The following is an 11,222-nucleotide window of genomic DNA, read 5'->3' as shown; positions in this document are numbered from 1 at the left end:
TGGGGCGTGAATCTCCCGGCTGTCGCAGACCACACTCTGCCCTAGAGTCTCACCAACATTGAGGCTGAGTGGCACTCACCTCCTGTCAACACCCCTGCACGTCTGCTTTCTTTAGAGTAGAGAGAGATTTCTCTGTAACTGATGCTCCATTAAAAGGGGGAAGTCCTAAGGGAGGTTCCAAGAGGGCCATAGCTGGAGTGCAATGGCACGATCTCGGCTCACTGCCACCTCTGCCTCCCGGGTTCAAGTGATTTTCCTGCCTCAGCCTCCCAAGTAGCTGGGACTACAGGCGTATGTCACCATGCATGGCTAATTTTTGTAGTTTTAGTAGAGATGGGGTTTCACCATGTTGGTCAGGCTGGTCCCGAACTCCTGACCTCATGATCCGCCCGCCTCAGCCTCCCAAAGTGCTGGGATTACAGGCGTGAGCCACCATGCCTGGCTGATGTTGTATTTCCTATTAGCTCAAGTGTGTGACATCAAACAATAAAACTGAGGGACCTGCTGAGAACCTGACATTGTATGGGGCAGGTGGACCCCAGAGCCAGAGAGCTGGGGCTCTGATCTGCCTCTTTGGTAATTCACCAACCCCCTTGGAATCAGTGTCAAGGAAGACCCCCATCTCCTGGAAGGGAATGTGCCGTCCACCCCTCAGAATCATTGTGAGGATTAAACGAGACCAGCACCTGCCATCTTGCAGATGCTCCGCAAGGACAAACCGTTATGGTGGTTGTAGTGGTCCACAAGGCTGAGAGAGGGCGAATTTGTCCAGGAGGGAACAATGACTGCTCTGCCCTGCCAGGGGGAGGTCCTGGGGTGACTAGAGTGTCAGTGGCTTCCACAGACTGCAAGTCCACCCTGCCCTCAGAATCAGTGTGACCTGCCAGGTGAGAGCTTGGAAACCATGAGGTGACGTCTCAGGCCAGAACTTGACCCTTTACCAGTTGTATTAATAAAAACTAACTTTGTTTTTTTTGAGACAAGTTCTCGCTCTGTCATCCAGGCTGGAGTGCAGTCACACTTCCTGGCCTCAACCGATCCTCCCACCTCAGCCTCCTGAATAGCTTGGGACTACAGGCGTGTACCACCACGCCCAGCTAATTTTTTTTTTTTTGAGGCGGAGTCTCACTCAGTCGCCCAGGCTGGAGTGCAGTGGCACAGTCTCGGCTCACTGCAAGCTCCGCCTCCCGGATTCACGACATTGTCCTGCCTCAGCCTCCCGAGTAGCTTGGACTACAGGCACCTGCCACCGTGCCTGGCTAATTTTTTGTATTTTTTTTAGTAGAGACGGGGTTTCACTGTGATCTCGATCTCCTGACCTTGTGATCCGTCCGCCTCAGCCTCCCAAAGTGCTGGGATTACAGGTGTGAGGCACCGCGCCCTGCCACAATTTTTTTATTTTCTGTAGAGATGGAGTTTTGCCATGTTGCTTAGGCTCATGTTGAACTCCTGGGTCAAGCAATCTGCCCACTTTGGCCTCTCAAAGTGCCAAGATTACAGGCATGAGCCACCATGCCCAGCCAACAAAAACTAATATTTTTGAGTACCTGCTACAGGCGAGGGACTATGAGTGCTTTACACATAAGAACTCACTTCAACTCCACAGCAACCCCAGGAGCAAGGTCCTGCTATTAGTCTCATTTTACAGAAAAAGCCGCTGAGGCACAGAGATGAGAAGTGACTCTCCTGAGTTCACACAGGTGGGAAGTGGTAGAACTGGGGTTGCAAAGTTTATGTTCCCCCCTGCTGGATGTCAACACATCTTTCTGTACAGGAATCATGCTCTAAAGCTGGGAACTCTTTGGTGGAAGTGTTCAAATTCTCCGGGCATAGTGGCTCGGCCTGTAATCCCAGCACTTTGGGAGGCCGAAGTGGGAGGATCACTTGAGCCCAGGAATTCGAGATCAGCCTGGGCAACATGGCAAGACCCCTGTGCCCAGGGGGAACAAAAGTGTTCAAATTCCTCAATACTTGCCAATATATTTTTAAACAATGAGGCTTTCCTCCTTCCCTCCCTCTCAACTGATTATAAAAGTAGCATATCTTTATTGAAGAGGAAAATATGCAGAAATCAATCATGCTCCCTGCACCCAGCCCTCAGGGTGGCTAAGATTAGCGGTGAGCCCTCTCGCTCACCTGCAGCCACCACAGCCTGGCTGTGTGGGTGGACATGTGCGTCTCCTCTCCCCGGAGTCGGGGCTGCCCTGGCCCAGGTTTCCGCCTCTCTGGCTGTGGCTTGGCTGGGCTGGCCTCACTGGCAGGCATTTTGGAGACAGTTCAGACATCGCGAGCGCACATTCCTCAGCTTCGCCTCACACTCTCCACCAGATTGGTATTAACGCAGGGAGCATAAAATTGGAATCGGCTGGAGGAAGGGGAGTCGGGACTTTCTTCTGAGTTTTACAACCATATGTGCTGGCTGAGCCAGGCCTCTGAGGCTGGAACCCTTGTCAGATGCTTCCTGGCCCATTTCCCACCCACCCACCTCTATACACACACACACATACACGTACACATCTGCACATACACACACACACGCACACACACGACGTGGCTGATTCAGCCTTTCAGCCCTGCTGCAGCCAGAGCCCCAGGGCGGCAGCAGCACAAGAGAAGCCTCCATCTTGCGTTTACTCAATGTCGTTTTGCTAAGGATACACTCACTCATTCACTCATTCATTCATGCACGTGTGCATTTATGCATCCACCATCCATATGGACCCTGTCTCCTGGACCAGGCTCTGGTCTTGGCCTGTGAGCAGTGCTGACTCAGCAGCTTCTCTTTTAGAACCCACATTCTAAAGGGCGTGGACCGTGAATAGATAAGAATTTCAGAGGGCAATGAGGGCTGTGAAGACCAGGAATCTGAGTGGCTCTAGAGTGCTTGCCGGAGCTGTATGACATCAGGTGCTCAGGGACAGTTAGATGGAAGCCTGAAAGACAGACTGAGCGCGGTGGCTCACGCCTGTAATCCCAGCACTTTGGGAGGCCGAGGTGGGCGAATCACCTGAGATCTGGAGTTTGAGATCAGCCTGACCAACATGGAGAAACCCTGTCTCTACTAAAAATACAAAATTAGCTGGACATGGTGGTGCTCACCTGTAATCCCAGCTACTCGGGAGGCTGAGGCAGGAGAATTGCTTGAATCTGGAGGCAGAGGTTGCAGCGAGCCAAGGTCATGCTATTGCACTCTAGCCTGGGCGACAGAGTGAGACTCCACCTTAAAAACAAAACAAAACAAAACAAAACAAAACACAAGCAGGGCCACACCCCACGGAGAAAGGAGAGCGGGCACTATAGGCAGGGAGTGCAGGTGCAGAGGCCTGTGGGGTGAGGCTGGGCACTTGAAAGGAACCAAAGGGAAGCGTGTGGAGGGAGGAGGGAAGGTAGGGCTGGATGGCAGGAGGCCTGACGGGTCTTGGGAGGACTGCATTTCACGGTATTATTGAAGGAGAGGCTTTCCCAGAAGCAGCCAGCACTGAGGTGTCCTCATTCCTGTTCCTGGTATGAGAAAAATCTTTTCTATTTGGCTAATGGAACAAAGCAGGCCACAGAGGTACTGCTTTGTCTGAGATGGCACTGTAGTCCCCACCTCTGCTGCCTTTAGCCATGTACACACACGCACACGCACACTACCGTGTGCCCACACATGTACTGAGCACAGAGACAGTATGAAAAGGCACACAGCAGAGGTCACAAATGGGTGAGTTACATTTTACTGGGCCTGCACAGCATTGTTTTAAAAGTGTAGATTTATTGCTAATGTTGAATAAAACTGGATATTTTTCATGAAATCTGAATGTCCTTTTTAAAACGATAGTGTCTGAAATTTGATGGGCTCCTAATATGTGCTAAGCACTTTAATTGTTGAATAAGGTTAGTGTTTTTGTTTCTGGTTTTTGAAATGGAATATTGCCCTGTCCCCCAGGCTGGAATGCAGTGTCCCGATCTCAGCTCATTGCAACCTCTGCCTCCTGGGTTCAAGTAATTCTCATGCCTTAGCCTCCTGAGTAGCTGGGAATACAGGCATGCGCCACCACACCTGGCTAATTTTTTTTGTATTTTTAATAGAGATGGGGTTTTGCCATGCCAGCCAGGCTGGTCTCAAACTCCTGGCCTCAAGTGACCAGCCCGCCTTGACCTCCCAAAGTGCTGGGATTATAGGCATGAGAGCTACTCCACCTGGCCAAGGTTGATATTGTTTTTAATCCCCATTTTTCAGATAATAAAATTGAGGCTAATAGAAGTTAAGTAACGTGCCGAAAGGTACACAACTATTGAGAGGTAGAATTTGGATTCTCATCCAGAGAATCTGATCATGGCTCACTGCAGCCTTGAACTCCTGGGCTCAAGTGATCCTCCTGCTTCAGTGTCCTGAGTAGCTGAAGCTACAGGCACATGCCACCATGCCTGGCTAATTTTTCAATGTTTTTGTAGAGATACGGCTTTACTATGTTGCCCAGGCTGGTCTTAAATTCCTGGCGTCAAGTGACCCTCCCTGGCCTCAGCTTCCCAAAGTATTGAGATTACAGACATAAGGTACCATGCCCAGCCAGAATTCTTTTTTTTGTTTATTTTAATTTAATTTATATTTTTTGAGCCGGAGTTTCACTCTTGTCACCCAGGCTGGAGTGCAATGGCATGATCTCAGCTCACTGCAACCTCCACCTCCCGGGTTCAAGTGATTTTCCTGTCTCAGTCTCCCGAGTAGTTGGGATTACAGGCATCTGCCACCATGCTCAGCTACTTTTTATATTTTTAGCAGAGACGGGGTTTCACCATGTTGACCAGGCTGGTCTTGAACTCCTGACCTCAGGTGATCTACCCACATTAGCCTCCCAAAGTGCTGAGATTACAGGCGCAAGCCACTGTGCCCTTTATTCTTCTTGAAACTGGCAGCTCTGCACTTGGGGCCTGGAGCTGAGTGGTTCCTGTGGGCCTGGACTCAGCTTTCTGGTTGACCCTGCTTCCCATTAGGCCACCTTTATCTGCTTGTTTCCTGCTAGGCCCTTGGTGGCTTCTGAGTTCGAATATACAGCACATCCACTATTAAAATAAGCATTTGTGTGTCCTTAACATAGATGAAAAGTACAAATAAATAAGCATTTGGGCTATTTCTATAAAATCAACTTTTAACATAAAAGGCTTTGAAATCTGATGAATGTGCCCTGAGACCCTGCCACTGCCCCGGCCCCGGCACTTTCTGGCTTCGTGACTTTGAGCAGGTGACCCAGCCTCTCTGAGCCTTGATTTCCCTCCCCTGTAAAATGGAGGCTAAGAACAGCGTCCCTATGGGGAGAAGGCAAGAGGCCACCAGCAGGAGCTGTGACGGTTGTCAGGGTTTCTGCAGCTGCCCCTCCAGCGAAGCAGGCCCTGCTGCCTTGTAGGGAGCCCCGTTGGAGGGAGGCTGGTTGTAGTGATGAAAGGCCTGGAGTCCCCACCGGCCTAGGGAGTGTGGCCAGGAATGGGCTCCAGCCTGCACAGATGTGGCATCATGGCCTCTCCGTGTCTCTCAGGCCTTCGTCAAGATGGTCGGACACCATGTCACCTTCCTGGAAGCGGACGTGCTTCAGGCTGAGCGGGACCATGGGGCCTTCCCGCAGGCCCTGCGGAGGTGGCTGGGATCCGCAGGGCTCCCCTCCTTCAGGAACGTGAGTATCCTGACCCAAGAAGTGAGGGGAGGGCTGCTCCCGCTTCCCTCTGCAGACCCCAGTGTGGGGAGGAGCGCACAGGAAGCCAGGTTCAGGGGGCACATCTCACTTCTGCAGACAGGAAACGGGTACAGGCGGCCAGACACCTCAGCCTTTCTCTGTCCCCTGTGAGCCCCGGGCTGTGATGGTTTGTGTGCTCATCCACTATTTATTGGGCACCTACTGTTTGCTGAGTGCCATCTGAGTTTACTGTGGTGAGCAGAAACAGCTCCCATCCTCCTGCCCATCCTGGCACACTTAGGGACAGTGACCAGGATGACATCTAGAATTCTGGCCAGGTTCCCCTTCCTGGGGCAGGAGTCAGCCTCAAGGAGCGGGGGAAGGGGGATGGGTTTACGGCCTGCAAAGGCCGTTCTCTTCCTCTTCTCTTCTCTGTCGTGCTGGGATCCTCTCCATGGCCCCGCAAGGAAGGAAGGCTCATGTGTCCTTTTTGTTTTGTTTTGAAATGGGGTCTCACTCTGTCACCCAGGCTGGAGTGCAGTGGCGTGATCTCAGCTCACTGCAACCTTCGCCTCCCGGGTTCAAGTGATTCTCCTACCTCAGCCTCCCAAGTAGCTGGGATTACAGGTGCGTGCCACCGTGCTCAGCTAATTTCTGTATTTTTAGTAGAGATGGGGTTTCACCATGTTGGCCAGGCTGGTCTTGAAGTCCTGAATTTAAGTAATCCACCTGCCTTGGCCTCCCAAAGTGCTGGGATTACAGGCATGGGCCACCATGCCTGGCTAATCACCCTCATTTATAGTTGAGAAGATGGAGGCTCAGGGAAGGAGATAAGGGGACTTGTCTGAGGTCAGGGCCTGGAGTGCCTGTTTCTGGTGACTTGCCCTTCACAGAAAAGATGTCACCTAGTGGGGCCTCTTGTGGCTCCTTGGGCTCTGCCTACAGGTATCGCCTCTACTGCCCTGTCTCCACTGTTCCTGCCTGTCCACACCTTATCTCCACTTTATCACAACAGCCCATTTAGTGAATGCTTTTTGTTTTTGAGATAGGATCTCACTCTGTCACCCAGGCTGAAATGCAGGCATGATCCTAACTCATCACAGCCTGGAACTCCTGGGCTCAAGTGATCCTCCCACCTTAGCCTCCCAAGTAGTTGAGGCTGCAGGCATGTACCATCACACCTGGCTAATTTTTTATTTTATTTTTATTTTATTTTTTTTTTTGAGATGAGTCTCGCTCTGTTGCCCAGGCTGGAGTGCAGTGGTGCCATCTCGGCTCACTGCAAGCTCCGCCTCCCGGGTTCACGCCATTCTCCTGCCTCAGGCTTCCGAGTAGCTGGGACTACAGGCCGCCACCACGCTCGGCTAATTTTTTTTTTTTTGTATTTTAGTAGAGATGGAGTTTCACCGTGTTAGCCAGGATGGTCTCGATCTCCTGACCTCGTAATCCGCCCATCTCGGCCTCCCAAAGTGCTGGGATTACAGGCGTGAGCCACCGTGCCGGGCCGCTAATTTTTATTTTTGTAGAGACAGAGGCTCGCTTTGCTGCCCAGACTGGTCTCCGTCTCTTGGACTTTAGTGATACAGGCATGAGCTACCACGTCTGGCCTTGTTGAGTGCAAACAAGGTTCCAGGCTCTGCCTTAGGCATTTTATATGCAGTGATTCATTTACCTTTCCCAGCCGTCTTGTGTGCTGGGTATTAATAGTATCTCCATTTAACAGGTGAGGAAATGAAAATTCAGAAAGTGTCAGGGTTCTGCCCATGGGCAGAATTTGGCCCGTGTCAACTCATTCTATTTGGCCAGGTGATATATTTAAACAGTGCGACTTGAAATGCCTGATGGGGCATGTGCTTTCCCGTCACAGGCTCCTGGCCTCATTGTACCTGCCTGAGGCACGTGCTACTCACCTGCCTGCTTCCAGATGAGTGGTTTGCCCAAACTTGTAACAGCTGGACAGTGGCCTCTCAAGATTTCATGGTCTAGGAACTCCTCTTGATCTTTCAGAGCCCAGGTTAAAGACACCTCCTGTGAGAAGCCCTCTGGGATTGCCCCTCTTCAGACAAACTCCATCTCTTTGCTTTCCAAAGACAATGAAGTCATGAGCTGCATCCTTTGTTCTCTCCCTCAACTTACGGTGACCATTCCTGAGTGACTTTTCCCACTGATGGCTTTAAAAGCGCATTTGGGGCCGGGCACGGTGACTTATGCCTATAAAACCAGCACTTTGGGAGGCCAAGGCAGGTGGTTCACTTGAGCCCAGGAGTTTGAGACCAGACTGGGCAACATGGCAAAACCCCATTTCTACAAAAAATAGAAAAGTTAGCTGGGCATGGTGGCGCATACCTGTGGTCTCAGTTACTCGGGAAGCTGAGTGGGTGGATCACTTGAGCCTAGCCTGGGAGGTGGAGGTTTCGGTGAGCCGAGATCACATGACTGCACTCAGCGTAGGTAACAGAGTGAGACCCTGTCTCACAAAAAAAAGCACATTAGGGGCCAGATGTGGTAGCTCATGTCTATAATCCCACCACTTTGGGGGGCCAAGGTGGGAGGATTGCTTGAGTTCAAGACCAGCCTGGGCAACAAAGCAAGACCTCATCTCTACAAGAAATTATCCAAGTGTGATGGCGTGTACCTGTGGCCCTAGCTACTCAGGAGGCTGAGGTAGGAGGATCGCTTGAGCCTAGGAGTTTGAGGCTGCAATGAACCTTGATCATGCCACTACACTCTAGCCTGGACAACAGAACAAGACCCTCTCTCTGAAAATTAAAAAAAAAATTTTTTTCTTTTTTTAAAGACACATCGGGGCAGAAAGGACCTTGGCTGTCCATGTCCTGTTAGGACCCAAGTATCGTAACAGTGGGTCCTGCCTGTGATTTAATACACTTCTTGCAGTTGGCACAGTCATCCCCATGAGGTTGGTGCTAGTGTTCCCATTTACAGAGGCAGAGACTGAGGCTTGGAGACAGAGAATCACCTATCCAGGGTCACTGCTGGGTTTGGAATCCAGGCCTGTGGAGCTCTGAAACTGAGGTCCCCCCACCACCCCTGCTGCAGGGACGTGGCATCCTCCCCGGGGTGTGGCTGGGGCATGCTGGGACCTGCACCCTCTCCTCTCTGCCACACAGGGCCTTGCTAAGCCTTGGAGAGCCCCCTAGACCTACCTGTGGTGACTTGTTCCAGGAAGCGCGTCCTGGCCAGGGGTGGGTGAGTCATTCAGCAACCCCGGTGTGTTGTTCTTGGCCCCACGAGGGCTTTGTCTGGGGGAGGCGGTGCAGCCAGGTGTGTGCGCATGCGTGTGCAGACCTGAAGGCTCCAGGGCTGGGGCTGCTCCAGGGTGTCAGCTGGAGGGGCCCTTCCAGAATGATGACCATCACCGTTGCTGTTGGGGCCGACTCTGCAGTCGCCTCACACCCCACCCTGTGAAGAGGGTGTGGTCATTGTTCCTGCTTTACGGATGAGGAAACCGAGTCACTGAGGGTTGCCCCGTGCAGCAAGTAGTGGAGCTGGGATTTGAACTTGTGATGTCTGGGCCCAGAGCTGGTCCCCTGCACCCCGTTGGCCCATTCTGTGCCCTCCCTGACCCCCAGACCTGCTCTCTGGGGGGTGGGAGTCCTTGTAGGGTGCCCAGGCCTTCTCAGTGTCCTCCATCTTGATTCTTTCAAAACTGGGATTTTGTGTGCCATCTCTAGTCAGTTCCCCTCAGCGCCGCCTCCCCCAGGGTGGACACCTCCTTTCTGTGACCCTGAACGGCCATCATCCTCAGAGGCTGACATTCCAGCCTCCACCAAGGGCTTGGATCTCCACCAAGCCCTTCTCCTGGGGCCTGTTCCAATGCCCAGTGTAGGCCCGAGGGGCCCAGGCAGCCGGGGGCTCGGAGAGCTTTGGTTTCTCCCCTGGTACCTCCCCCAGGACCCCACTGCTCCCCGAAGCAGGTGTTTGAGGCTTCCCCCAATCCCGGGTGGCCCGAACAGTGACCATCCAGATACAGCAGCCAGTCAGGGTGACGTGGCTGTGTGGCGCCCCTGGGCTGTCTCCAAAGGGTCCATGGAGTGGAGAGGGCTGAGGTGAGACAGGGATATTGGGTGGCCCCATGGGAATGCTGGCTTGGGGTTCTGCCCCTGTGGGGAGCCACACCACTCGCCAGAGGCCCAGCCCCCAGAGAGGGCAGGCTGCCTGTTGCCCAGGTGACTTGATGCCGGCGTGGACATGGCCTGTGGCCTGGGCTGGCCCGAGGGGTCTGGTACAGCAAGTGACCTGAGGATACTAGTGTTTCCCCCAGCCAGCTTTCCGACTGGAGCCTGGCCTCTCAGCCCCGCCTTTGAGCCGCCTGAGAAAGAAGCATTTGCTCCACAGACGGAGCCAGCCTGTGCCCCAGGCCCTTGGCGCCCAGCCACCAAAATGTACGCATGACCGTGCTACGACATATGTATTTCGTGGTACAAAAGTCCACATTTTCATGCTGTACTGTACAAATGAAAAGTTTTCAGTTATGCTTTTATATTGATCTTTATAACATTGTGAGGTTTTAGTAAAAATTGCACCTCTCTTTCATTGTAGCTAAGCCCTTCTGTGACATGTCTTAGCTGTGTGACCATGGGCAAGTCTCTTAGCCTTTCTATGCCTCAGAGACAGCCAGGCACAGTGTCTTCCACCCATAATCCCAGCACTCTGGGAGGCCAGGGTAGGAGGATCACTTGAGCTGGGAACAACATAGGGAGACCGCATCTCTAATTGACTAGATGTTATTAAGATAATATCTTTTGAGATCCTAAAGTTATTTTGAATTGTTCTGAGATGGCTTCTCAGTGACTTCAGAATAAAATCCAAACTCCTGTCATGGCCTGCAAGAGGCTGCATGATCTGGCCACGTTCAGTCTGTCTTTTTTTTGTTTGGGGTTCTTTTTTTTTTTTTTTTTTTATTGAGACAGTCTCACTCTGTCGCCCGGGCTGGAGTGCAGTGGTGCGATCTCGGCTCACTGCAACCTCTGCCTCCTGGGTTCAAGCGATTCTCCTGCCTCAGCCTCCCGAGTAGCTGGGATTACATGCACCCAACACCACGCCCAGCTAATTTTTGTATTTTTAGTGAGAGACAGGGTTTTGCCATGTTTGCCCGGCTAATTTTTGTATTTCTAGTGAGAGACAGGGTTTTGCCATGTTGGCCAGGCTGGTCTCGAACTCCTGACTTCAGGTGATCCGCCCACCTCAGCCTCCCAAAGTGCTGGAATTACAGGCATGACCCACCACGCCCAGCTTAAAATAATATCTTTAAAGTTCAAAAAAAAAGCCTCAGAGAGTCTGACTGAGTCAGTGAGCTGGCATGGGCAGGTTCGTGAGAGGCTTTGCTTGCTAGAAAACTAGTTTGGATTTGATGGAAAATGACGAGGGCCCACGCTAAAGCAGAGGAGAAAAGCTCCAGAACTCTCAGGAGGGATTCCGAGCGTGGAGCGGAAGAGCATCGGCCACCTGAAAAGCCAGCCGGTGGTGTGATCTCAGCTCACTGCAACCTCCGCTTGCTGGGGTCAAGCGATTCTCCTGCCTCAGCCTCCCAAGTAGCTGGGATTACAGGCA

General features: G+C 52.2%; 1 protein-coding gene across 1 annotated transcript in view; it reads left to right on the top strand.

Moving 5' to 3' along the window:
* The window catches only part of BCAS4 (breast carcinoma amplified sequence 4), a 56,843-nt gene extending 51,021 nt beyond the window's left edge, over positions 1-5,822 (top strand). The window contains exon 4 of the mRNA XM_011951372.1: positions 5,517-5,822. Within this exon, the coding sequence (XP_011806762.1) occupies positions 5,517-5,822 (306 nt within the window). The remainder of the gene's footprint in view (positions 1-5,516) is intronic.
* The last annotated feature ends 5,400 nt before the right edge of the window (positions 5,823-11,222 follow it).

Source organism: Colobus angolensis, unplaced genomic scaffold, assembly GCF_000951035.1.
Source record: "Colobus angolensis palliatus isolate OR3802 unplaced genomic scaffold, Cang.pa_1.0 Scaffold319, whole genome shotgun sequence".
In the NCBI taxonomy this organism is placed as follows: Eukaryota; Metazoa; Chordata; class Mammalia; order Primates; family Cercopithecidae; genus Colobus; species Colobus angolensis.
The sequence above is the reverse complement of the archived record's forward strand: the minus strand, read 5'-3'. Positions and strand labels throughout refer to the sequence as shown.